Source organism: Brienomyrus brachyistius, chromosome 6 (genome assembly GCF_023856365.1).
Source record: "Brienomyrus brachyistius isolate T26 chromosome 6, BBRACH_0.4, whole genome shotgun sequence".
Classification (NCBI taxonomy): Eukaryota; Metazoa; Chordata; class Actinopteri; order Osteoglossiformes; family Mormyridae; genus Brienomyrus; species Brienomyrus brachyistius.
This window is the reverse complement of record NC_064538.1, coordinates 6,151,202-6,178,887: the sequence shown is the minus strand read 5'-3', so window position 1 is coordinate 6,178,887 and position 27,686 is coordinate 6,151,202. Positions and strand designations below refer to the sequence as shown.

The 27,686-nt window shown below is 44.5% G+C and overlaps 2 protein-coding genes across 6 annotated transcripts; one reads left to right on the top strand and one right to left on the bottom strand.

Annotated features, from left to right (window-relative positions):
- Positions 1-41: 41 nt before the first annotated feature.
- Positions 42-19,683, bottom strand: ptpn22 (protein tyrosine phosphatase non-receptor type 22). Of its 2 annotated transcripts, none has more exons than XM_049018246.1 (27): positions 19,229-19,683; positions 15,179-15,287; positions 14,783-14,859; positions 14,085-14,180; positions 13,909-13,947; positions 13,245-13,313; positions 11,927-11,986; positions 10,955-11,097; positions 9,940-10,006; positions 9,763-9,840; positions 8,353-8,439; positions 7,732-7,904; positions 6,942-7,450; positions 6,425-6,532; positions 6,168-6,239; positions 6,004-6,075; positions 5,562-5,695; positions 4,882-4,909; positions 4,471-4,575; positions 4,183-4,254; positions 3,642-3,766; positions 3,222-3,249; positions 2,591-2,641; positions 2,168-2,283; positions 1,947-1,977; positions 1,005-1,082; positions 42-582 (listed from the first exon to the last, which is right to left on the bottom strand). In XM_049018246.1, the coding sequence occupies exons 1-27, from the start codon at positions 19,325-19,327 to the stop codon at positions 521-523; spliced, it is 2,688 nt and encodes an 895-aa protein (XP_048874203.1). In that variant the 5' UTR covers positions 19,328-19,683; the 3' UTR covers positions 42-520. The 2 variants fall into 2 exon arrangements, with proteins under 2 accessions (XP_048874203.1, XP_048874204.1); XM_049018247.1 differs by having other exon boundaries at positions 6,942-7,444.
- Positions 19,684-23,220: 3,537 nt separating this feature from the next.
- On the top strand, positions 23,221-26,526 carry LOC125745516 (uncharacterized). 4 transcript variants are annotated; one of them, XM_049018462.1, is made up of 4 exons: positions 23,221-23,305; positions 23,774-24,535; positions 24,905-25,025; positions 25,692-26,526. In XM_049018462.1, the coding sequence occupies exons 1-4, from the start codon at positions 23,269-23,271 to the stop codon at positions 25,864-25,866; spliced, it is 1,095 nt and encodes a 364-aa protein (XP_048874419.1). In that variant the 5' UTR covers positions 23,221-23,268; the 3' UTR covers positions 25,867-26,526. The 4 variants fall into 4 exon arrangements, with proteins under 4 accessions (XP_048874419.1, XP_048874422.1, XP_048874420.1 ...); XM_049018465.1 differs by lacking the exon at positions 23,221-23,305 and having other exon boundaries at positions 23,647-24,106; positions 24,227-24,535; XM_049018463.1 differs by lacking the exon at positions 23,221-23,305 and having other exon boundaries at positions 23,647-24,106; positions 24,224-24,535.
- The last annotated feature ends 1,160 nt before the right edge of the window (positions 26,527-27,686 follow it).

Sequence of the window (27,686 nt, the reverse complement as noted above, 5' to 3'; positions counted from 1 at the left end):
TGCGAAGTGTATAACACTACAAAAGTACCATTCCAATTCAGTAGAGAAGAGAACTAACTTTATGACATCATCATCATTTGTTCTTCAATAACCAGTACAAGAAATACAAATTTGTTGGGATACATTATAAGACAGGGCATACAAAAGCTGGTATTTTAGAAAGTAACACAAAAAAGTTATCCTGTTTTTAAATAATACAAAGCAATATATTTTCTCCATGTTTTGCGTGGATGACTGCAATTACGCCTACGTCTGAGCATGTTTTCCGTCTGATGTTGATCTACCGTGAGGTTTGAAGTGTTACACTTACGCCCTAGTGAAGTATCATAAATGTACCATGTGACTGTAAGACAGCAGCATCGGTTATTGGCTAATTGCGGAAGTGTGAGGTATGCAGTGCGGGGTTGACTATGCTAAGTCACATGACCCCCATCTCCATGGGAGACTTGGCTCTACTCTAAGCCATTTTGTCATAAATAAACCAAACAAAAAAAACTGTTGGGTCGCCTGAGCCTCTCCCTCATACCCATGTTTCTGGTTGATTTCTTGGGCCTTTGGGTTTTCCAAATCGGTGTCCAAATCCTGGAGCAAAGGCAAAAAAGAAAACGGCGATACGATGGTTATGGTTAACGGACCTGTGAGGTAAAGGTCGTGTTGAAATCCGGCACTCGAATCAAATCGCTTACTTGAGTGACCACTTGCTAAACAAATGCATCAGTGAATAACGCGGCGATTCAGATGATTAGCCTGTTGCTAGAAACTACTGCCGCCGTGCAACTAGTGAGTGACAACCGAAGGAAAATGTGAGATGCCAAGGTCAGCCTTGTTGATTAAAGCAGGCCGTCAGGCCGAAAGTGCCAAGGTTTGCAGAAACGAGCGGAGGAGATTAAAGCCCACAGGTGTGACGATTTGGTGTGAATCAAGTCAGCAGTAACTTGAGCTTTCTGGTGGAATGAGTGTGTCAGGGAAGGGCGGAGCAAGGTGTCGGCGTGCTGTAGGCGTACCAAGTTTGACCATCAGGCTGGAACTGTGGGAAGGAGATTCCCGTGAAGGAGCAGAGGCTGCAGGTGAGTTTTCTTTAGCTAAAAGACACATCAAGGAGATTGTTGCAGATTTACTGATAAAAACAAAACAGTTCATTTTTGACTGGCTTTTCCACAAACAACGGATGACATAGTGGATCGATAGTGAGCCATCATGTGTTAGAGATCCACTGGACTTCACTGCACCGTGAAAAGGGTTTCACATGGAAACTTCGCTGAGACGGATTCGATGTTAAGCTTTGGGAACATCGCAGTTATAAAGAATTGATTGTTTTGACATAAGAATCCATTTCCACACGTTCATTGAAGGTCAGTAGACATATTTCATTTAAATCACTTTACCTGTAATATGATCTTTTTGTTAAACATTTTCACCAGTTGGCAAGTTAATAAGTAAAGCTTGGTATAATACCGCAGTGGTATTCTTGAGGAAAGCATTGCTGATGGACTTAAAAAAAAAACCCTTTCATTCCCTAGCTGAGGTCCATACCCTTTTACTGTGAGTGAGTATTAAATCCTGAATCCAGATGGGGCTCCCAGGTAACTTGGGCAGTAAAGGTTGAGCGCAATAGCTCAGTGCTCTGTACAAGAGCTCTGTCACCCCCAGCATCCCAACAAAGCCGCATTTAATTGTGTTGGGAGGATGTATCCTGACTGGTCATTTGTAATCACAGCCAAAGCACTTCTGCATGGCAGGGTATTGTGTACGACGTACGGTGTACCCATTGGCAGGAAGACACATGGGGGACAGGCGTGGGGCACGTTATAGATGAAAAGGTCTGATATACAGCTACGTCAATACGGACCGTAAATGAATGACTAATGGTGGGCTCTTTGAAGTGAAATGTTAAGGGTTACAAGGACACGGGCGATGACGCCAAGCTCTGCATGAGAACTACTTACGCTTACGCATGTTCTTCAGGAACTTGAGGCTCTGCAGTGGGACAGGAAGGTGATCCGCAATTATTGCATGATCAGCATTGTGTAAGAGTTACAGCACATTAACGACAATGACGGGGAGATAGTCTAGGGCATATTTATGAGGCCTGAAGCATTGCCTCTCATGTCGAACCACACACTTGCAAACACAAAGTCGTGGGGGGGGGGGGAGGGTGCTATCATACCTTGGTCCTTGGCTTGCTGGACAAAGGCGTCCTTTCCGGGGCCTGGTTTGGTCTCACCTCTGATGAGACCTCTGATTCCGTTGGAGCCACTGTCTTTTTGCTTGCAGACCCCCCCTCTACCACATATGAGAGAAACAAATACGTAACAGTTAGGGGGCTCCACTCTTAGATTGGGCAATGATGATAAATTCCATTGTTCCTTAAACGCTTATTTAAATTTGTGTTTCTGTGTGAGGGAACGGTTCGATCGTGGGTGGGGCTAAGGGAGACACTTCCTTTCCATATTTTCCTTGCGTCCCTTTTTGAACTGTTCAGCCAATCAAAACTTTATTGCTTTCTCATATGTCAAAGCCGATTGGTCAGTTTGCTCATATGACCTGCATGCTGTAATTGTGATCTGGAAATGCACTCGGTGCCACTCACCGACTTCAGGAATGGTGCTGACCGCTTCTGGAATGATTGTGGAAAGGTGGCCTGCAAGATGGTGGCACAAATGAACACAGGTCTGTTCTGTCGCATCGGATTTAAGAAAGTAAGATGTTAAATTTCCCCTCCTTCTTCTTGTGAATTAAAACTCCTCAGCCAGACACACCCCAGCATGTGACAATAAGAAAACATTTATACCAAAAGAAACTCTGGGGAAAAAAACCTTCTCTAATTAGGTCTTTTCCTAAGAGGAAGGCACCAAGTCGCCCTCTAGTGACAGGAGATGATATCAATTTTGAGGCCATCTTGAAAGTGACCGTCCATGTTAAGGTCGATAGGGTCTTTACATAGCTATAATATCCTTTTACATAGATTTTTGGTCATTGTATGAGGCAGGTTTCTTGTGTAATAAGGTGTTTTCTCTTTCTGAAAGGGGATCTGCTAACATGAAGAGCGAATCGACCTTTATCCAGCACTTACAAAGACCACAGAAAGTGAAGCCTGGCACAGGTGGGGAATTTGAAGGAGACTTTCACTGCTGCTGTTTAATGAGACCATAGATTTAAAAAAAAAAAAAACTACTTACGAGCCATGACCGAAAGAAAGAAAAGATCAGTGAACAGATTACCTTGCTTTGAACTTTTTGTTCGAACGCTCTGGAAGGGAAAGATTGAGATGCATATGAGTGTGCATTTCTTAATAAGGCATGACTGAGAGACACACTCAAATGTGGGCTTAGGGCTTATTTAACCTAATGCGAGCGGAAAATCATTTCCGTAGTCATTCAACCACCAACCCCGAGCCTAACTGTGAGCCAGTGTGATTAAATTGAATTAACAGTAATTTGTTCACTGTCTGCTATTTAATGTGCATCATCTAAATTATTTCGATGAGGTTATTACTGTCCAACATATGGCTCTAATAACCACACCACGCTGGTGCTAGAGACACATGTGACGTGAATCGGCTCAGCGATGCGCAGATAACAGGCTGTGAAAGAGGCACGGAGGACATGGCGGCTTCACAGTCGCTTTTGTCTGTGACTCGCCTTGCTCCGAAGCATGCAGTCCAGAAACCTTTTGGGCTGACTGTTTCCCGCCCATTCGGAGGAAGTTCCGATCCGCTGAGGGTGCCCGATGCTGGTGGGCAGGTCCAAATCCTGGTGCACATCTCCTGGAGTAGATAAGAACAGCATTCTGGTCACACTTTCCAGGGCAAAAAATATACTCGTCCTACTGAGGAAATATTTGTGGTTAATACTTCATGCACAGAATGCCGCGCATAAAATGTTGCATTTTATTTATGTCAGAGATGCTTTAATCCAACATGATGTGCAATTGAGAAAGTATGGTTAGGTGTCTCTGGAGCGATCAGGGGTGGAGGGTCTTGCCCAGTGAGGCAATGATTCTGACGATGGTGGGGATCTGAACCAGTGACATTCTGATCACAGAAACTGGAGCGTAACCCACTGACCACACGCTACCCCCTTAGATGCTGCGATTAGATTTAGAAATAAATAGTTTAATGATTTAAAAAAATGCTTCAAAACTGTTTTCTTGAAAACATGAAAGAGAACATCGTTAGCTCACTGTCTGGAGAAGCCATGATGAATGACTCTGGAGTCCGTTCCGGAAGATGCGGAGTGAGGGTCGGTGAAATTTCTGGATTAAAAGCACATTAATGATGTTACTGAAAATGGGGAAGGAACCTAACTGATGTGAGTATGGTCATGTTACTGCGGTAAGAGAACAAAGGCTATATGTAGGCAATACATAGTTAATGATAAACTGAACCATCTGAGATCATTGTTATATTATTTTACTTGATAATTCCTTTCTGACCGAGTCATAGTTTGGGTCACATGGTGAGACACTCACCTGTGTCTGACTGAGAAGGTGGAGGAAAATCAGGAAGAAGAAGAAGAAGAGAGGCTCCATCTTTGGGGGGGGCGGGAACCGGAGGCGGAGGAAAGGAAGGAGGCCCTGTAACAGATCAACTCGAGTCAGAAGCTGGGGTCTCCCAAATCTCCAGCACACGACCCCCGTAGGGCCTCTCAAGCACACTTCTGGTTTTATGCTAAGCGAAGGCACTGCGTTGAGGCGGAGTCCCGTCAAGCGTGGCCAGACAGAAAAAAAAGAGGCGGAGACTGACGACAACGGACCGAGGCTACACTTGGAGAGACCCCGTGACAGTTCACATCCACACGAGAAATAAAAGCGTCATCCACTCAGCATCCCAGTTAAAGGCCATTAGAATGAAAACCACTCAGAAAGGTTTAATAGACTTACCCGGTAGCGACATTCTAACTTTTAAGCTCTGAAAGAAAGCGGATTGGGTGGTGAACTTAGGCAGTTGCTTTAGGTGGGTATAAAATGCAGATCTGACTGCCCGGGTAATGGTTAAATGGTCATAATGAAGCTCCTGAACGGTTGGGCAGATCGAGAAGGGGCCTCTGTGTGGAACATAGCAGGTTTCTTGACATGCGCCTGGCCTTAGTGTTCATGGCAGCACATGGAGATGTTAGTTTAGCCAGTGCCACTCGTAAAGTGTCTGCATTCTTCATTTAGCCGGAATTTTCCATTGTGGCTTGGGAGAACCCTCTCCCTCATTAAGGTAATTAAGCTGAGCTATTACTGTAAATACAAAGTACAAGCCTGCGATAAAAAAAAGCATTGTCTAACATTGCATATTCTGTTTTTATTATTTTTTGTGGGGGTGACATAACATTCAATACATTTGTTTTAAATGTTAAAAGGCCTTTCAAATTCAAAAATTCAGTGTTTAGAATTAGCTAAAAATATTCAAAAGCTTTGCTATGACAATCAATCATATGAGAATAGAATACACTTTGATTTCTAGCATCTGTAACTTTACCTGTAAGGTACGATAGAATCATGAATGTGCATGATGTACCATGGCGAGACTTGATAACATCCCTTTGTGTGGTGTTTTCCGAGGATGGTCTCACCTTGCTCCGCGTCCAGGCATTCCTAGGCTTCACCTGATCCGGGTTTGAGCTCCCAGCCCACTCCAGCGACGTTCCTACTCTGCTGGCACTACTCACGGCCAGAAGCCTGTCCAGATCCAACTTCTCCACCAGGTCTGTTGTAGCGACACATTTTTCATCAGTCAGGTAGAGTGGAATTATTAGGGAACAATTCCCAGTGGCATTAGAATCCCAGTGGCACAGAGTTAAACCCCTTCAGTTACGTGAATAAGAAACCAGTTGTATTCTGGGAATATAGCATGAGAATTTGGCCTTAGAGAAGTAGTTCCCAGTTAAACCTCCTGCATGACAAAGACTTAAATTTTGTACAATAATTAGACTGTATATTTCAATAACTGACCTCATCACAAATAACCAATCAGAAGAATGTTGTGTATGACAGTGAATTTCCACTCACACCTACCCTCATTGCTGGCCAGGATAAATGATTCTGGAGTTCTTTCTGGAAGGGGAGGTACAGGGGAAGGGGCACTCCCTGCACGGAAAAACAATTTATGGGGGTGAAAAACAGACCCCTGAAATCATCCATGCCTTCTTCCTCTGTGGACACCCCTACCTACAACTCACCGTCTCTGCTAAAGGCTTCTGCAGTGTCCAGTGAGGAGACCATGTCGAGCTTCTGCTCGACTTCAGTACTTTCTGAAAGAGAAGGAATGACATGCAAACGATCAAATGGAACATCTGAAGAGGACGACAGATGCTTCAGATAGTCAGGAGAAGAAGGAAGTACGGCTGAGATCCCTTTGATGTTAAGCAGAAGTTCTGCACCTTGGGTAAAGCAGTCAAGTATACTGTGTTTTCAGCTTGGGGGGAAGGGGGCTCACCTGCAATTTGTGATATTTCCTCCACACTTGTAGCCAGGATGAAAGACTCAGGGGTTCGTTTTGGCAAAGGAGGGGGGCTGTCTAATTCGACGGAGGCCTCAGTTGCGTCTATGACATGAGTGTGAGCCACAATAAATGGAAATCAACTGAAAACCAGAGGAAGCAGAGACCTAAAAACTTCCCTTTTTTTGTACAATGCAAACAAGTCTGATGCAGTTTAATAATCATGTCATTTTACTTCTTGTTTTCAGAATTTGTTAATTTTACTTTTTGCTTTTGCCTTTAAATTTACTCAGAAGTGTCGTTAAATTTTTTACACTAATCATAGATGGCTTTTTTTGTATAGGCTTCATTGGTGAGGAAAATGCATGTTCAACTGAACAAGTGTATTTTGATATATGCTTCAAGCCCACTTCAAGTCAAGACAATAATGTCCACTTGACTTGACTTGACTTGGGCTTCAAGTTGATAGCATGAGTAGTAACCATCTCTCAGGTTTAGCTGTAAGAGGCATCACCTATTCCCTCACTGCCGATTTGCGGGAGCACCAGAATCTTATCGTTGAGGGCCAGGATGGGGGCTTTGAAGGAGGCATTGATGGTCGACTGGCTGTCGGTGGGAAACACCTCATCCAACTCCATGGGGCTTTCTGGCTCCTGTGAAGAGAAGTATGGGTCCTCTACGAAACTGGTGAGTGTGTGGACATTTACTGCAGCCTCTGACATCATGTGCGGCTCCAGCTCTTCCTGCAAAGGGCAGTGCTCCTCCATCCTGGGCTTTGGGGAGAGCAAGTCCGTTCTGATGCCTAAATGCCTGGGCTTAGGTTCAGGCCTCTGCATTTCACACACAGTCTGTCCTTGCTCTTTGCTGCGTCTGGGCGGTGGCATCACAGGACCCAGCATGTTTGCTGGAGTGTGCCCAGTGGGCTCGGGTTCACAGGCACTGTGAGCATTCTCCTCCACCAGGGGGCGCCACATGGCTGGGGGGTCAGCCAGCGCAGCTGTGTGATTGGCTAGGCCCCTGTCCCTGGGAAGGAAGGATGTGACATTTAAGCCACGTGGCCACAAAATTGCAATAGTCAATCTTCAAATTTAAAATCACAAAAAAGTAGAAATTGCGTTCAGAATTTGCAGTGTAACCTGGAGAAAAGTAATAATTTAAACTGTGATAATGTACCATAGGATTATAACGGAGAATCATTTTGCCTCTAATAGTTTAGCGAATACATGTGTGGAGATTGATGTGTATGATATCTGTGTGTCAATGTGAGTATGCAGATCTGAAGGTCATCTGTGATGTTTCCTCACCACTGCTTCTCATCCACTTGGAGCTGGAACACAACCTCCATCTCTCTTTTATTCTCTGCGCTGACCTGCAGCTTCTCCAGCATTGTCTTCTCTGGTATCCCCAGTAATTCCTCGGAATTGTCACCAGTGTCGCTCATGTTTTCTACCTGAATGGGCAAGGAGGGCACTGGGACCTGGGAGACGGGAGGAAGAGAGGATAAGTTTACTGAGCCGGTAGGAGGGGCGGGGTTACATAGGCACTGACCCCAGCTGATTGTTGATTGGCCCCTAAAGTACCCTCTCCCCTGTCACTCACCAATTCAAAACATATCATTGGCTAATGAAAAGATTGCCCCCTCTATATGAATTTTTGTCATTTTTATGCCCCCTACCCTAGAATCACCCCTGCACAGTAGCATGTCTTTTGAGAACTAGAAAAAGGTCAAAACAGAATTTGAATGGATTTGCCTTTTTGGGCTACTTTCTTAAAGTAGCCCTTTTTGGTTCAGTCTTACAATGTCTGTACTGCTGGCATTTATTTTAACAAAATACAGAGAAACTGATGGCTGCTCCATCTTGGCAGGACACAGGAATATAGCCTACATCCCCCAATCTGACTTACCATCCAGCAAAAGTACTCACCTGTTGTCTGTTTGTGGAGCCATCCAGTGCCTTCAGGTAGTGCTCAAATAAGAAGACAATGGTCTGGTACACAAGTTCATACTGCTCCTATTACAAAAAATGCACCAAATGTGAATCAACTGTAGTTGAAGTACAGATAAAGTTTCATATCCATCCATCCATCCATCCATCCATCCATCCATCCATCCATCTTCAACCTGCTTATCCACTACGCCAGTGTTTCCCAATCCAGTCCTTGGGGACCCACAGACAGTCCACGTTTTTGTTCCCACCCAGTACATAAGATAAAGATTCTGGGAGGGAGCAAAAATGTGGACCGGCTGTAGGTCCCTGAGGACTAGATTGGAAAACATTGCACTATTCCACTTGGTCGTTATGGTGAACCTGTACAATATCCAGGGACATATACAGGGAGGGGCCACAGGAGCACCGGCCCCAGCTAAAAGCTGATTGGCTCTCAGAGTACCCATCCCCCCGTCACTTACTGATTCAAAACACATCATTGGCTCATGAAAAGGTTAGCTCCTCCTATGCCCCCCCACCTTAAAAAATCCTAGTATCATATCAGAAAGCACAAGACCATTTCCTAGGAAGCACAAGACGAGGAAACGTACAGGAAGGGATGTCTTTCGATCGCACGGCTACAGAGAACGGTTCATCTAACTGCACATTTCTGGACTGCGGGCAGAAAGCTGAACAGGATCTTCATTAGTTCTGCTTACTTCAGCTCCCCTTGTTGTCTAGTTATTCAGAGTTGCACCGCTAGTGTGTTATTAATGCATGGTTGCAATATGTAGATAATATCTGCTAGATAAACACACATATATATATATATATATAAGGAAATGGAAACCCGTGTGAAACTAGTGGGGTGATGACCCATGATGTCTCCACCTGTCTCGCTGACGTTACAGTGCCGGTTTGATCGCCTTATCGCCCCCTGGCATGCAGGAAGTGACACGCACAACCCCAGCCTCGCCAATCCAAAGGCACCGCCGATCAGGCTGTGTGAACAGCTTCCTGTTTCACTCAGTCTCAGCTGTTGGGTCATTCTTACTATGCAATTTCTTCTTCCTGTTTTTATAATAAATGCCTTAACATGCTGGTAAAATGTTTAGTTCATAATATTATTATTATTATTATTATTATTATTATTATTATTAATAAGAATATTATACATATCAATGCGTATTTGATGGAGTCAGGATCGTAGTAGTAATTCCCATATTCTTGTTTATTATAATATTTTAATATTTTTTTTTATTTCTGTTTTGAGCTGAAATCACATAAACTTGGTAGTACTGTAATGACCCCCCAGGCCAAAACAAGGTAAGTTGAAGGTATGTAATGAACTACAGTATAATAAATTAATGGTTGGGTTATAGTAGCTTTGAGGCAAAGGACTGATACCTTAGTTTGAACAACTGAGGGACGTTGAGTCCGCATGTCCTGCACCAGCTGGAAGATGCTGAAGGTGTTGGTGATCATCTGGGGGGGGGGATTATTGCATTAAATGCCTGAATGTGATTTCTCTCCCACCTACTGCTTCTGCTGACCCGTGTCCCATAAGGACAGCAGCAATCTCACCTCATTTTTCAGCAGATTCCAGGTGTAGTCGATGGCGCACAGCGCCCCCGTCCTGCCACAACCAGCACTGCAGGGGCACAGAGATGCCATAAGAGGGAGAATGGCAAAAGGAGTGGGGAGGCAGGACAGGGAGAGAAGGAGTGAGACAAGCCAACTCTGTGCTGAGTAAATGGGAGAAGTGTGCCTGCGATCGGAAGGTTGCCAGTTCAAATCCCAGCATGGGTGGAGTGATGTCACCATTGGGCCCTTGAGCGAGGCTCTTAGTCTCAGGTGCTGCACAGAGGCTGATCCTCCTGTCTCAATAAAACGCATGTTGGCTCTTGGATAAATTTAGTTTCCTGCTTTTCTAAAGCAACATACCACTGAGGCAGATAGTAAATAGTCAGAATACAGCTGTCAAGGAGCCAATTAGGAAGAGTGCAGCTCGGCTGAGCTTCCACTGAATGATCAATCACAGGTGCGCGGTAGCATCGGAGCGAGAGCTATGCAACAAGCCTAAAAAAAGAGCTATTCAAGTTAAAGACAAAGACAAGTATATAAATGGGCGAGCATCCAGAATACACGAAAGAGCAGCAAAAGGCTAGCAGCTGAAGGCAAAACAGGTCACTGATTGAATGAGCTATCAGATTTTCAGAAAACAAGGTCATCTTATCGGTGCTGTTGGTCTGTCAGCAGAGTGACAGCGTCTGGGAGGGAAAATGAGCTCGCTCGATTTTTTTTCTTCATCTAATGAGGGCAGTGGCCATCCTCCCACACCTTCCTGTGTGAGTTTGGACCATAGACTTGTAAATACCGGTGCCAGATGGTGAATTCATGTGCAGGTCATGTATCTTCAGGAGTAGGTTATCAGAGATGAGGTATGGCATAGTTTTTCAAGCCCTTTGTCTCCTCATTCAGAAAATTTCCCATTAGCTCCCACAGCTAATGGTTTTGAAACCGGTCATTTATTGATCGGTCCGGGGGAGATCATGTGACAGTGGCCAACGAATGAGGAGGTGCTGGGCGGGACTCTGACCTGCAGTGAATGCAGATGGGGATATTTTCATGGGGCTGATGACAGCGCATCTCCTGAATCATTTCCAGGATAGGAGGTATGGAGTCTGGTACCCCGTGGTCTGGCCAGTTCATATAGTGCAGCTGCTGCATGGTCCGAGTTTGCTGGTGGTGGGAACCGGAGTAGGATTCATACAGATTAAAAGTGAACTACTGTCAAGCAGATACTGCATCGCTGTAAAGTAAATGTCACATCTACACGCTGCTGGGGGTGTGGCTTTTACAATAAAGAAAAGCAGCAGCTAAATATAAGCACCTACTTACAGTAGGGAAACAGGAACATATGTTCATTATTATACAAAATAACACAAAGCACAGCTACTGGCAATATCTGATCTGGATCAGCTTCCCTTTAAAAATCAGGCCTATTGACACAGTATCTATTTTTAAACCTTGTTTAAAAAGACGTACTTTTAACGCATAACATTTCTTAATATACATAATTCAGAATTTTTGTTATAATGTATTTGTTTTCTTAAAGTATTCTGGCTTGAAAGGTTCTACAAAAATCTTCTTCTATTATTATTATTTATTATTATTATTATTATTATTATTATTATTATATGTTGATCGGGTGTTGCTATCTAGCTTGATACTTCCTAGGATCTATTTCAGTTTAGTGCTGCTCTTTGTTTTCTGATGTCTAATAATGTACGATCATTTCAACTCTTAATATAGTTCTAATGTGAAGTACAAAAATAGCAAGATACTGGAGACTCCAAATATATCGCATGTCGTCAAAGCTAAGAGGAAGCAACATCAGGCGCAAGCCGACCGATACGATATTCCACTTCAATGCTCTGTTAAAAAGAAAACAGAGTTGGGGGGCTGCCCATGGTGTGCTGCACCTTTGCGGACTGTCAGCAGTGTTTACGGCCTGCGCTCTTGGGAGGATGATACTGTGGAACAGATGCTAAAAATGACGGCTACCTACATTCATGAATGACAACGTGAGAGCCCTTGTGATGTAGTCACCTCTGTTCTTCTCGGATTCCTGAAACCAAAGCACACGTTTGCGGCGTGTTAGATTCTGTCATCATCCGAGCAAATCTGGTTCGCCCGGTGCACGAAAGACCAATAATACTACCCAAGGGGGGAACCTTTTTGAGTTCCTGCTAAAAACACATACTGTAGACAATGAGACACAGGGATTTCTGTTAATGGCCACTGCGGCTTCAGATTTTGTGGAAGAGATGTAGACTTTCTCTGCTTTATGCGTCACTGATTAGCGTGAGTTTTGGAAATAAATAGACGCACAAAAGTACCGATATGGTGAAGTGATACTGAGAGCGAACAGGCCGCCAAAAAAGCAACGGATTAGGCCTTGGCGCCTGCAAAGGGCCGCGGGTAAGTAGGAGGAAGTTCTCCTCTGCCCAACCCCAGAACAGGGCGTCATGGTACCTCTGTGGTCATCTTCAGCTGCATAATGCATGCCTCATGCGCGGGGATGAAATCATGGTCTTGCGCAAAAAATATGGTGATAAATTTATGCAAGTAACTATGATAAATATAATGTAAATGCAAATACATTTAAAAACTCACAATCTGAGATGTGGACATAACGCATAGAAAGAAAAATATACTTCAAAAAACTGTTAAAAATAGTTCTGCAAATGGACAGTGAGAATCAAGAGGACCGTGCAACAGATTACAATCGTTCTGCATACCCACACTTCCTTCTTTTGTTGGCTCAATGTGACGACAGATGCTGGACAAGGCAAAGGATTTTTAGATATGAAACCATCAAGAACCGCATCATGTACCTCACCGTTTAGCATTTAACCCAAATCATTACTTGGGTAGAACATGACCCAATCTTGCAATAGATTAGCTGAGGTCATACGTAAACATGAGACATAAATGTGCATAAACCTTCTACGTTAAGCTGAAATAGACTTTGAGTGTTCTGCTAAGAATTCAGCCAGTGTTCTGAAATGGAATAAAGGCGATAATTATTTTTCTGGACTGTTTCCTTTATGATTTGACTTTTTTAATCCCATAAATTATCTTGAAGTTATTTTATTATGCGTTATTATTCGTTTAATTCGATTTATACAGAGACTAAGCTACTTCAAACAAAAGGCTCTCATTGCATTTGTATGATTGCAGTGGTATGACTCCGGTAGCTGCAAATGAAATCCGTCGAGTTCAGCCTTTTGATTTGAGAGACCTTGAGGGTCACGTGTTCAGCTGTGTCGAGACGGCTGTCAGCAGAGGCAGGAAGTGGTCGGAACCTGGAAGGAAGTACTCACGCATAGAACGGTGAAAGGGCCGAAGGCTGCCAAACCCCCCTTCTCTGGCCAGTAGCGTTCACACTTTTTCTGTAAGGTGGGTCAGAAATTGGTACAGGAAGTGAGAAACGAGGGGTCTTTCACACCTGAAGCCTGAACCGTCTTCTCGAACGCCCATCGCTCTCGCAGTGCCCCTGTGCGTCACCCACTGTGTGTCATCTAGATGCCCCCCACCTACAAAAGCCACGTTCTGCTGAAGGCAGAGGTGTTTCCCAGCCATGACTCTATACCCACTCTCCCTCACAGAAAGATCCAACAGCTCACATCATAAATTTCTCTATTTACGGTTATTTTCATCAAGCACGTGCTTTTGTCCAAACCGACGTACAAGTGAAGCAAATAATGCAGTATAATCATAACCCTGTCTAGCAGTCGATTAGGCATCAGTGCAGCTATACTGAGTTGCCAATGAACGACCAGGTAAAAGCGTAAACAGTATCGTAGCAAGAGCTACACAACATCTTCCAAAGAAATAAAGAACCTAACGAGATCATTCTTTGGTCAGCAGAAAGCACGACATTAAGAATATTCACAGTCTAGAGCGATATCGTAGTTGAATATTTTTTTCCACTTCCTAAACACTGTAGTATGAAAACCGGCAGAAGTCGGGACCCAGGGAACTCACCTTGCCCATTTCGAACTCCCTGCAGGCCATCACCACAACCTGAGAGAAAAGGACACGCCATTACATTAAGGGAATCACCACACGCCAGGCTGCACCCAGATGGGCATGTCGACACCCACCCGAATGGCACGGGGTGGCCGGACAGAGTCCAGAGTACATCCCGGCGAACTGCTCACCTCCACCTTATACTCCCATAGCATCCTTAGGAAGTCCGGCACTGTGGAGGGCAGGGGCCCCTGGGTGGCGATGTAGGCCTGCTCCGCAAACACACCCTGGCAACAGAGATGTCACAGTTGCTGGTTACACCCTCCACATACTAATAGTAATGCTGGGTCATGAGAGCGGCTTCGGTAAGTGGAAGCTGGCACTTTAACCCTTCATCTGATTAACCTTTTAGAAGCCCACAGTGGAAGTATATCTGTATTAGACTTCCTTACCTACATATACATGTATACCAGTGTTTTCCAACCCGGTCTTTGGAGACCCACAGCTGGTCCATGTTTTTGCTCCCTCCGTGCTCCCTGCCAGACAGTTCACATTTATGCTCCCTCCCAGATCCCAAAAACGTGGACTGTCTGCAGGTCCCCAAAGAGCTGGTTGGAAAACACTGATGTAGATTATCATGCATGTTGGCTGTTCCTGTTCTTGTTTATTTACTTAGCAGATGCTTTTGTTTGTTTTTCTGAGAAAGCAGAGCCAGGTCCTGGAGAAACCCAGGGTGTTACACGCCTTTCTCACAGACTCAAGGGCGAAATCGTTCTGAACCAACGACCTTCCAGTCACACGTACTGCAGCCTCCTTACTGAGCCACACACCTGATCCCCGTCATTCCCTTATTGTCTCTTTTTGTAAGCTCTGCAAAATCTCTACCCACCTTGATGAAACTGGCGTTGATGTAGTCATTTTCGCTGTCTGAGGTGATAAGGGAGAGCTTCACTCGACTATGGTCAACTGGAGAGGGAAAAAGAGAAGAATCCAGGCCTTTTCAATACCCATAGCATGCAGACCAGCACATGCCTTTGGCCTAAAACTCTAATACATCACAGTCAGGCTTCCTGTTAAACTTTATTCAGTCGTTTTCTATACTGATCACTACGAACAGTGTAATCAGGGGCAATTTTTGACATGTTTCGAATTGGTGAGTGACAGGGGAGGGGCACTCCAGGGGCCAATCAGCTTTCAGCTGGGATCATATATATATATATGAGAGGAGAGGGTGTCCTCACTTAACATACAATTTTTCATCGGCTACCAGTGGGGTTTAACTCACAAGGGACGATGTCCTTGTATCTGTTTTTCTTCGCATTCACCTGCTTCTCTGCGACAGTCGTGGGGTAAGTCTTGTCCGCACGGAACTTGGTGGACTGTCTTTTCAGCCTCTGCAAATGACATCGTTCCAGAAAATGATGCGTGCCTTGACCATCTTGCACCAGCGGCCAATGGGAATGCCCTTTGGGCAGTTAGCCGTACGATCGTTAATAAAAGAAAGCCTTTCAGTGGCAGGAAATGAGCACTATTGCCTCACTTTTGTAGCTGGGCTGTTGGTTGGTTTAATTATTAATTTGCATATTAATCATGCTTTAAACATATACAGCTCCCTGCTTTGTTCCATGTTCTTTAGGGGGGGTGACCTTATTTGCATCACAGTTCCAGAAGGTGGGACGTGGAAAATGTGTGTGCTTTCCTGTTTCTCATTTACTTGCCCCAGGACCTAAGTCATTCGAGCCAGGAAAGAGATGTTGCCCCTGAGAGGAACTGAGAACTTGCTCATGACAGTTTCCATGACAGACCATCTGCCCACTGCACAACTGAAGGGTGTTTGTTTGTAATGTGACTCTACAAACCACCATGGCGGCACTGGAACACTGTGCTGACGGAGAGTGAACCATGGGCCGTATTTTGTGCTTGGTTCAGTACATCGTGGCAGTAGATTCGCATGAGGTCATTGTAATGTCACAGAGCTTTCCTGCCTTAACCTCAGACCACTCATGGCAATTCTGTCCTAGTCTACACTTTAAAATGCTTTGTAACACTCTTTGGCTCATATGGCAGTCGTTGTTTTGTAGGTGATGTCGGTGATTACGGCCATGTCACCTTTTACAGGACATCTGCGTCCGATGTCCCTCTCACGCCGAGGCCTACCTGACGAGTTATCTTATATCAGTGGCCCGCTACGCAAGCCCCCCCCCCCCCCCCCCCCCCCCACAAGGCTGAGAGACATATTGGCTCCCTCTGCCACTAACCTGAAGGAAACCAGAGCTGAAAAACCCCCCAGCTGCACATGTGCTGAAACACATACGAAAAATGACGGGCGTTCACACACACAAATACACACACACAAACACAAACACACACACACCTCAACACGCTTTGTGGTTTTGGTAGAACTCACTGCCCAGCTTTCTCACAACTATCTTCGTTTTCTATTTCTCAAAACTCACCAAAGCAAAATGCGAGGATACTGCCCCCTGTTTGGTGGGCTACAATGTTGTACAAAGATCGTTTAGCTATAAAATCAGGATTAACTCTTTACCACTGAACAACGCTGAACAACATAACTGACTCGCAGCACTGATGCACCTATCCACCATGTCATAATAATTTGAAAATTATTAAGGGAGCCCCTTCTTTAAAGCTCTTTCAAGTCAGGATGATGCCAAGAAGATATTTTTAGTATATGGTACGTGGAGAACCTGAATGTTCTTGTCTGGTGAATGAAGCACATTCTGTTCGTGTACGTCGTCAGCAGCGTGATGGTGGTCTGAATATGTTATTTATTATTTGCATTTATGAGTCTGCCATTTGTTGCGTTAATTTCCCCCCCGTTGTTTCTAAAGTACTTTGTTAGTATCCTCACACGACAATTGGACTCGACTTTCTCCATTTTGTGGAGTTTATCTGCCACAGGTTCAGACAGTACGAACGTCGCAGATTTCGTGTAGAAATGCCATGAGCCGGGTGGGTGAATAGGTGACCACGGAGATGCCTGGCAAACAATGTGGGAGGAAAGCCGCAACCTTGCCGAGCCTGTGAACACCGGGGTTGCCTGGACTTTACTAGGCTTGCGTAAGGACGCCTACCACAGGACAGCGCATGACTGCAAGCCCTGTGTTCCACCAAACAAATAGCATTACACAACGGGGCCTACCTCAGACATTTCTGTCTTGCCACTTCAGTAGGATGTTCCACTAAAGTGGAAGAGGCTGGCTGTTACCATATCCCTACCCGCCATGCCACTATTCCTCCCGAGCCCACAAATGCCTGGGATTGGACACTGAGAGCAAAGCTCAGACTCCAGAAACTCAAAACACAACCGGTTGAGTTCTTCAGGGTTCCTACACATAATGCTTATGGCTTCTTGACTCAACATTACTATTATAACCCCGCTATCAAATCCGCGTTCTAGGAACATTTACCAGACATTACGATTAAAGTATGGTTCAAAGTGTCCAGTTTTCCTGATGTTCCTAGGACATAATCTGACTATTACCGCTAAGAGTAATAACATAAAAACACACGGTAGGGCAGTGGGTAACATTGTTGCTTTATGCCTCAAAGTTTGTGGGTCCATAGCTGGACTGTGCTTTAACAGTATCTACATGTAGAACTTGCATAAAATAATGCTTCATAATAAAACAATATTTTTTTACATTAATTGCATTAAAAGAATGTTCAGGTGGTAATGTTGTCGTGCTGACATTGATAGAACCTTTGTTAAAATGTAAAACATAGAAAAGTAAGAACATTTTCTGCCAACTTGAGAGGACTTTCACATAACATTGGCTACAGTTCTGGGAACGTTCGCTGTTAGCTGGGAAGGTTAATTGACTCCTTTACACCCAGGACAAATTCATCTCGTTTTCCCACTTGTGTCGGCCACATAAATCTCAAAAGAGAGATTCTTCTCAAATAATATGCACGCTTTTCTCCTCTAAATGCTGTCGATGTCGTCCTGACTGGCCCTAACTTGGTCTGTGAGGCGTAAAAAACCTTGCAGTAGAGTGTTTGTTCTCTGTGGTGGCCTAGCCTGCTTAGTAGGAAGAGAAATGTGTTCATGGAATCCATAAACTACAACAGAGCACAACAGGAGTGTTTATTGCGCCAGTTTCACTATATTTTAAATGAAAACTGTCCGTCTGATACTCTCCTTGCTGCCATTTCTGTGCTGTGCAGGGCTGTCTGCTTGTATTTTTCAATTTTGGCCCATGTGCCAGGCGTCCTCAGAAAACCGCATCAGGAAATAAAACTGACCTACGAAGAAACAGAACTCACATGGGAAATCCCAAGTATGTCAGCCGTGAATTAAATATGAGGTGTTAAAAGGGTCCAGACATTCTCACAGGGGCAGGATGAAGGATACATGGCCACGAGAGAAGGACAAGGCTAAGCCTTCGACTTGCAGCGTATCGTTAGCGAATGACGTACATGAGAAAACGACGGTGCTGTGAAACATTTTGCTGACAGTCCCAGTTTGTCCCGTCAGTGTATCCTGACAGATACCAGCAGAGTCACAGTCACAGCTCACAGACTAAATAGAGGTGCAGGCAGTGTTACAAGAGTGTCCGTCTCTGACCGACAGCCACTACACCGATGTGTTTACTGCTAGCCTGAGTTCCTGTTTTTTTTAGTTTTCTGCAGTTGCTTTCAGAGTTGGGCAATGGAGCGGAAATTTCAGCTGACGCACAAACGGACTTAAAGGGAGCTAGGAAGAGTTTGCTCAGACGTCTCTGAGCGTGAGTGCATCACCCTAAGATGCCGATGAGAAATCTACCCCGACGTGTTGCTCGTAATTGAATACGGACCCAATTCACGCCATTCGCTAATAAGATCGCAGTTGGCACCGGAAAGCTCATGCAGTTGCTGTGTGTCCTGCCCAGAGCTCCCAGTTTCAAGCTTGATGGTTTTTGCAATAGGGTATTTCACTAAAGAGGAGATAGTTCCCTATATACCAGACCAAAAGACTAACTTTTCATATCTAGAAACGGACACATAGATCACTCATATCAAAAATACAGACAGGACAGTCATATAAAGGGCTACAATAGCTGCTAAATAGCTAAAGAAAAAAATCTTTAGGAATAATAGCTTACAAAGCGACTTTTTAAAGGGACTTCTTGCCCTCTCCTCCAAGATGTAGCCCAAATGCAATGTGCTTTTATCTTTGATCAGCAGCATTCTTTAATCCCCACTAAACCCTGACAAGCACAGTAGGCACACAGCAGTAAATCTGGAATATATGCTCTCAGGGTGCAAGCTTCACCTCGCTGAACCTGTTTCCTCGCCAGTCCCTGAGATCGCAAGTGACAGAGAGTAAACTCACGAGGAACTCCCCAGTCAAGCTTCCTTCGGCACTCTCCTTCGTCTCCTTGCTCTTCACAGAGGTGAGGAAGCCCCTCAGGGCCTTAACTTGTTGCTCCATCCTGGGGCCAGGCTGCTGGACATCTCAGGGCATGGGTGTTCCTCCTGGGGTCTGGCCCAGCTTCTGCAAATGGTCCTCGGAGCTGCGCGCCAGGCTGCCGTTCTGAAGGAGCTGCTGGCAGGTTCTGTGGTCAGGTTCAAAATATCACTCACCCAGTCACTATACGCCACAGGGTCCTAAAGACATCCTGTTTGCAGGAGGTGGCTTCTGCTGCGAAACTGAGCACAACCCACGGCTTGGAGAGGGTGGGGGAGAGGGTCGGCGCGCCTGCTTGTTTAGACGTTTTGCGTGCGCGTGTCTGCTGCAGCCACACTGGCTGCACTGCTGCTAGGAGCTCCACCGGCAGAACGTGTAAGGCAGCGTGGCCAGTTTGGTGACAATCAGGGGTTGGGGGCAGGGAGCAAAGAGGAAGGAGGCGGGGCCAGACGAGTTAGACTGGTTCCTCCCCTTGCTGGCATTCTTCAACCGAGTGCAGCTTGGAATAAATGCCTTCTTCAAATGAAGCCATTAAGTGTCATATTAAAGGATCACAATCCCCACCTACGTCTTCGGTGGCTGAATCACAGGGCTGGTATGTTCTTGTCAGGACCAATCGGCCCCTGAAAGGTGAAATACGTCAAACCTTTGAGGAGCTAATGAGGCTTCCATCCTTGGAGCAAATTTGACCTGCAAGATAACAGCATCAAATTTTACAAAATCCTGCCTTCCCTACATTGTCTTCCAGATTACCTTCATAATTACAAAATATACTTTTTTTTGGTGCTCATCAGCTTCCGGGCTTCACTGACTAAATATTTAAAGCTCAGTGATTCACTTCTCAGAAGAAGTAATATTTAAAATGGACTCGGCATATTTTGAGCTTGGTTTTTGTGTAAGTCCACCTCACAAAACTGGTCAGCTTTGTATGTGCTGTGTGTGACTCAGTGGGCTAAGCCTCTGTGTCTGTGATCACCGAGTGGCTGGTTTAAGCCCAGCCTTGGTGCGGTTTGGGGTCTTTGAGCCGGGCCCATAACCCCCCAGCTCCTACACAGAGTGGCTGGTTTAAGCCCAGCCTTGGTGCGGTTTGGGGTCTTTGAGCCGGGCCCTTAACCCCCCAGCTCCTACACAGAGTGGCTGGTTTAAGCCCAGCCTTGGTGCGGTTTGGGGTCTTTGAGCTGGGCCCTTAACCCCCCAGCTCCTACACCGAGTGGCTGCTGCTACAGGTGACTGCCCTACAAGGCCAGTTTACGTTTACCTACAGTGAGCAAGTTGGGGGTGGTGTAATGAACATTTGCAGATGGGGATCAATAAAGTATCTATTACTGCTAAGTGCTGGTTAGACAGAAGACACTTTACAATTTGTTTTTAATACAGACAGAGTAACAGTTTCTGTGCAGTGGTTGAGCCTGTGCTGACTACCAAGCTACTGTACAGAGGCAAAATCACACGACTGAGGAATTCTGCATTCCTGGAGGTCGATAAGCAAACTGGAGGTATGGCTGCCTGTTATACTAAGTAGCCAAACTAGTTTCTGGTCAAGTAATCCACTGAACCCGCCTAGTTTATCTTTTCCAGTTCATCGTCAACATCGCAGAATTGCAGCAGGGATGGGAGAACGGCAAACATAATAATGAAAAAGAGAGAAAGGAGAAGTGACTGCAGGTATAGATCAATATATTTACAGAGTAGCTTAAATTTCTATATACAAAAGTAAAAATTTCAGACTTGCTGCCAGACAGAAACAAAAGTTTATTCATATACTATACAAATTTCAGAATCCTGTGGCGTACCATATATCCGGAATTATAGTGTTTTCATTTTGCTATAATTTTAGTGGCCCTTGTAGCATCTTACATAATGCAACAAAAAGCGCAGTAATGGTGTCTTCTTGCCTATAGTCACAGTTAGCGGACTACCTCCGACTCGCTTCACCTTCCACCAGCCGGGCAGTCTCTCGGTGTCACGGGGTGCCATCTAGTGGTGCTCCTCTGAACGCACCGGAGATTTGCGTTGTGGAGTTGTTATATCTGTGAATACGGTTGCACTTTATAAATGAACACTTGCAACTATCACCCTGTGGAAACCAACCTCATTTGCATCACTTAAATACCAATAGACCCCATCTCTGCACACTTATCTGAGTCAATTTGAAAGGCATGTCAGTGCCACAAAAGCCAGCGTGGTTATTGTGGATCCAAACAAATAATCTGAAGTTTGAATATCCAGGCCAGGCACCTTTTGTACCACTAAACCACTGACCTAACCAAATAACTCTAGTCAAAGAACTACAGGAAATGCACAAATACACAGAAAGACTCCCATAGCTATTTAATTACTCTCGGAAAAAAAACCTTATTTACGGAAGCATGGGAACAGGACAGACAAGGCAGGCAATCGCAGGGGCCCCGTTGTGAGGGGGCCTCCGAGCTGTGAGGGGGCAACCAGAGCTGTGCTGATTGCATAGTACATTGCAACGACAAATCTGCTTTATTTTTGTATTCTGTTTTTCACAGTAAAATCAATATGAAGGAATCACATTTATTAAATTCTCTTTGCTGATATTATTAGTTTAGACTACACGCTAAAATGATGGTCATAGGTTTTACCAAACTGGGGGAGTCTGCGTTGGAGGGCTTCGTGGAGTCTTATGCCTAGGGTCCCCCAGCGTCCCTAGCATCACCTCTGCTTACACGAGTAAAATATATCAGTCAAGTCACGCTTTTCTGCCCTTTCACAATATGCCGGCACCCAGTGAAATGAAATAGTGAGATTACGCAATACAGAGAATTCTCATTTTGCCTATGGTCACCCTTCCGAAGGAAAAGGCTGCGTTTTGAAATGCCCTCAACATGCCACCTGAACATGACGCGCCCTTTCCAGTAGATAAAATGGGATGCGTTGCTGTAAAGGAGAGAAAACATGAATAGATGCTCAAATAGGTGCCTGTCCAGTGGGGAAAGTGTGATACCATATAAATTGCCATTAGAAATGGGTAAACTTGAGGGTCCCTCTGGAGTGCCCTTCCAAGTGAGCGAACATGATGCACTTGTGATGGAAAGGAAAATATCTCTGACGGCTGTGCTTCCAGCGAAGAAAATGAGACCCACTACGAGATGCAGTTTCCTGTACATGTGCGAGAAGTAGATGAAGTAATGTATCCTGTAGCTGTTCCTACAGTATGTGCAAGAAAATGTGATAACTTGGTTCCCTCTGTAGTTGACAAAACATTATGAATAATCTTAATCGGGGATGGAGCCTCCTTCACCACACATAGTGTACATTTCTACTAGTGGGGGGGGATGTCTGATGCATACGGCATTCAAAAGATGTCCTTTTATTTTTCTCATCCCTGCCCTGTAGATAGCCTGTGTCCACCGCTAGTAGGAGCGTGTTGAGGAGTCCCATGGCATGAGGAAGGAGCCTGTTACAGAATCTAGAGGAGCTGGTCTGAATGCTCCAAAGTGTCTTTCCAGATGGGAGGGGCTTGAAGAGCCCTTGGGAGGGGATGCTTGTGGCATAAGCACTCTACAGTATATCTACTTTCTACAAATGAACTGTGTGTATCTGTGCAAGAAAGAGAAACACATTAGAATAGAATAGAATAGAATAGAATAGAATAGAATAGAAATGAATAGTGATGCTTTATTAATTCCTATAGGCATATTCTCACTTTGCCTATGCCATCATGTACAGAGGTGATAAACATAGAGTCAGGCTGAAACTATGAAAATATATATGTAGAGATGATTTGGCCAGGATGATGTTTCAAATAAAAGGGCAGAAATTAGCAAAGACCTGCTCCTGCGTTCAGGCAGGGCTCTCTTACCTCTGAAGTCCATGTCTGAAAGCCCCTGCACACTTTGGCATTACATACATAGGCAGCACCTGAAAGCGTACAAGAAGCCACAGTCCATCTCAGCCAAACTTCCTGTTTCATTTCGACCCCAGTGCTGAAATGCAGCATGATGAATCGCCTCTGCTTGATGTTGATTTTTCAAGGTAAGTAACTTTCACAATTAATTTACACACCGCAGTAAATGATCAGTTTACTGAAAATAAATTTGACTCACTGAATTTACCTGAATTTACTTGATAATGTCTTCTATTAACACACATTCATTTCCACCTTTGTTTGCTTAAAGTGTTCATGCCATATTTTAAGTTACAATTTCTTTTTTTTACATTTTTGTAAAGAATGTTTTTAGTTCAGCTTATAATACCCTCAGGCAGAAACATCAGCGTAACGTTGAGGGAATGTGATGTGGGAGTCGTAATTATTATTTTTTTTAAGTATGGAGAGCAGTTTTACTGATGATTATCAAACGTTTCATTGCTGAATAATGATGTATTTAGAGTGCGAAATTGCTGTCGTACCCGACCAAGAGAGACATATTTTGGAAGTTTTTTCTCTTGCGCTCCATGTGTCATTATTGAGTGATGTTGGACTGGGTCATACCCTGTCTCCAGGAAGTCTTCAGCTACAGTGTGACAGAGACGAGGTGAATGGGATCATTGGGGGAGTTCTGGTGGTCATCTGTCAGTACCAGACGAGTCGGTTCCTGTTCAGCAAAAAGTACTGGTGTCTTGGGGAGTCCAGAAGCACGTGTGAGATTCTGATGGACACTAATGGCTACGTCAGAGCAGAGCTCAATAATCGCTTCAAGATTCAGGAAGCAAATCGAAGGGGTTTGCTCATCCAGATGGCAGACCTGCAGATATCAGACACCGGGGTGTATTGGGTTGGTATCGACAAGATATATTCCGACATTATGTATCGGATCAATATAAGGGTGACTGAAGGTATGAGGTCGGTCTCTTTCTTCACCCAAACATCGAAACTGCATACATACCAGAGCCCCGCCTTGTCTTTGTTTATTATGAAGTTTGGCCATGTTGAAGGTGAAATCTGTTTCTCAGTAGCGGTATCTGAGCCCAGAGTGTGGTCGCTGAGTCCTCCGGAGATGTCCTGTTGGGGGAAGCCGCTGACTCTCCACTGCGCCAGTGACAGAGGCACGCGGATTAAGTACGGCTGGTTCCGAGCCACGGGGTCCCACCCGGTAAGCATGCAGGACTCATCAAATCTGCAGCTCCAGTGTGGCTTTCTGACAGAGGACGGGAGGTACTTTTGCACAGCCAGCAACAGCCTTGGCAACCGGAACAGTCAAGATGTGACCGTGCAGCTCCTGCGTCCTGCCAAGGTGGACTGCATCTACATCCTGGGCATCCGCGGTGAGTGCAATGGCACCACACGTCTCTGAGTGTCCATGACCGACCTGGAACTGACTAAAATGTGCCGTGATGTAAAAAACAAACAAAAAAAAAACTATGCAATTTGATATATTAGTATGGTGTGAATATGTGACAGGTAAATAAAAAGGAAATGGGTTTTTTTTTTCTTTTCAGATAAAGCTAAATAAGGGTGACATGGTGGTTAAGTAGCTAACACTCTTGCCACACATTTCTGAAAACCAGCTTTTGATCCTTTGCCACATATGCGTCGCCATTTAGGAAACCTGATCCAGCACCCGTTGCAGTTCATACTGCAGTGTTGTGGGTTTGATTACTGCAGTCCAAAATGACTGTCTGTCCTGTGGTCAGGTGACAACCCGTACGACTGCAGTGAGAGACTGAGGACGACAACTGCTGCTCCTCTTGAGCCCACTGACACCACAGATGGCGACAAAAGTTCTCTTACCACCTCTGGCCTTAATGTCACCAGGTAGCCATCTCTTTGCCCTGTGCTCAGATCTCGCTCTGCCTTCAGGGGCCCTAGGAACAGTTCTTGTACCCATATTGTAGGTGCCACTCACACTAGTGAAGTAGCCATTGGTGTAAAGTGAGGGGAATTACTAGCTGAGATTGACAGATAATGTTATTATTATTGATCGATCTATAAACAGGTAGATCTACATAAGCACAGGACGTTCCACTTCTGGCAGACTGTGACGTACAGCTCGACTCAAATACAGGAAGTTGCATTTCTTATAAAGCATGACAGCTATGCTCCTAGACAGAAGTCACATGATTTAAAACATTTTCCATCCTCGCAGAGTAGAGCAGTGTGGGTCTGCGGTAGGTTGGGGAGGCTTGAGGTTTGTGAGACCCGGGGGCTGGGCCGTCCTTCCGGCTGCCAGGCAGCTCGACGGCGCGTTAGATCAACGATCTGTTGGACATTTCCGAGCAGAGTCTGCCCCCCAGCAGTAAGACAGACACACACCCCAATGGCTCCAGGGATTGTCTGGCCCTACCTTCTCAGCTGTATGTTACTTTGGGTCAAAGAGAGCACTAATGTAAATGTAGCCTTAGCAATGCTGCTAATGCTTTATGGTGGTTAGTAGGCATAAACAAGTTTTAATAGGCCGGCCTTCCGTGCTGTAACTTGCAGGACTGATCGAGAGCTGCCCTTGTGGTACCTGATTCTCCGGTGGCTGCTGTTTGCCGCCCTCCTGACGGCCCCATGCCTGGTTCCGTGGCTTTTCCAAGTCCTGAACAGGCCCACTCCAGCCAGAACCCCCATCTCAGTCCTGCCCAGATCCCGGAAACATACCGATGTTTATTAAATTCAATATTTTTTTGTAAATAGTTTTATAAATTACTGTACAGTGTTAGTATTAGAGAAACACGAAAATGCACCGTTAAAGAAAATCCTTTGCTTACTGTTTGTTTCTGGTTGATCTTGACATAAGGTCAAGCAAATTAATCATTCATTAGTTTATTTTGTATTCATGGCAACTGTTACAGCGTATTGTGGTCTAGCGCAGATTGTGGGTCTATTCTCAGTATTGTGGCAATGTTCCATGTGTTATATGTTATAAAAAGCCTGATATCGTGTGCTTGAGTAATAAATTACACATAAAATTAAATAACAGTTTAGATTTTCATGGTAATAATGACTTTGCATTAAAAGTCAGATGCGTCAAAACACATCTTATTAAACCTTCTGTTATATCCTCTGTCGTTGGAAAACATATTATACATTATGCTATGTATCATCCGATTATACGTGTTCCTGTTTATATTAAAACTTATATGTGCTTTTATTGAAAATCATTATGCAAATTATAGGTCTGTTTTGGAACTGTGTGCGCAGGAACTAATTACACGCATTAAAATTTCAATACAGAAAGTACCTTTCATCATCTGTTTATATGTTCAGAATAGCGATTCCCTCCTTCGTGACTTAATTTTACAAATGTTTGTTATTTTTGGTGCAAAATATATTTTGTCTTGCATTTTGGGGAATTTGAGTTCATTTTCCTGTGTCTTTTTTCCTAGCATGAATTTTTGATCGCTTTGCAAAGCTGTAGTCACAGCTGTGAATTTCAACTACAAGGAGAAGCCCTTGAAATCTGAGAAAAAGGGTGAATATGTGTACACAGTACGCAACAGCGATCTGTCAAGAGGCAAACTGGAGTTCCAACTTTAGCCACTAGATGGCACCTCTGCTTATACGATAAGATTGCGTATAGCTTTAAAACTGTACGTGGAGTTTTAATATGAAGGACATCGGTTAAAGTCTCAGAGAGGCTGGAGAGCTGGGAGTGCCCTCGAGCTACATGATCAGAATTATTCCCGAGTTTCTCTGCTGCCCAAATGGGTGGACGTTCATGCGTACATTGTACTATGAAATTCTTATTTAGGGGGCTTCCTGCAAAGCCTAGTCAAGTACAGGACTCAATGATAAATAACATCCATCCATCCGTCCATCCATTTTCAGTAACCACTTGTCCTCTTCAGTGTTGTGTGTGGGGGGGGGGGGGTCTGGAGTCTATGGGGAATAACTCAGGATGGGGTGCCGACCAATCGCAGTGATAAATAACAGTGCAAACAAAAACATTACTGACACACAGATACTTAGCATTTTGTCGAACAATTTAACCTTTAAACATACACACTTTACAGTTCTCTAGATATTTAAAGATGAAATGTACTGCTGTCACAAGTAATGGCTCACAGGGCTCGTATTTTCTTACAAGTGCTAGAGATTACTAATAAATATTGCAGAAGTGGCGTTGTCTTGCTTGCACCACCATGGAAACATTTCAACAATACATTCTGCATTTAACTGCCTTCTCCTACGTGGTAGTGAGACTGGGCTGAGCGGAAACAGGCTTCATATAGACTAGTGGCCACAGGAAGCTATTTAATCATCCAATGTATGATTTTACAAATGTCACGCATTGGACGTTTAAATAAGTAACCGGAGCAACAGTCGAATAAATTTCCGCAACTCCTAACAAAGTGTGTAAACTGCTTCTGTTGCCCATAAAAAGTGCATGTTGCAATAATGGTCTTACTACTACTGATCCTCACCCCCCCCCATACTGTACATGCACATGCCACAATGCAATAAGTGCATTATCAAAGCTGAGGTCTTTCT

Excerpts from the sequence above, each read along its gene's own strand:
- LOC125745516 (XM_049018461.1), top strand. The coding sequence starts at position 23,647 with ATGATGTATTTAGAGTGCGAAATTGCTGTCGTACCCGACCAAGAGAGA. Across the intron at positions 24,536-24,904 it reads CTACATCCTGGGCATCCGCG|GTGACAACCCGTACGACTGC; the intron begins GTGAGTGCAATG and ends TCCTGTGGTCAG. Across the intron at positions 25,026-25,691 it reads TCTGGCCTTAATGTCACCAG|GACTGATCGAGAGCTGCCCT; the intron begins GTAGCCATCTCT and ends TGTAACTTGCAG.
- ptpn22 (XM_049018246.1), bottom strand. The coding sequence starts at position 19,327 with ATGGAGCAACAAGTTAAGGCCCTGAGGGGCTTCCTCACCTCTGTGAAG. Across the intron at positions 6,076-6,167 it reads AGAAGCCTTTAGCAGAGACG|GGAGTGCCCCTTCCCCTGTA; the intron begins GTGAGTTGTAGG and ends TTTTCCGTGCAG. Across the intron at positions 2,642-3,221 it reads AACAAAAAGTTCAAAGCAAG|GCCACCTTTCCACAATCATT; the intron begins GTAATCTGTTCA and ends ACCATCTTGCAG.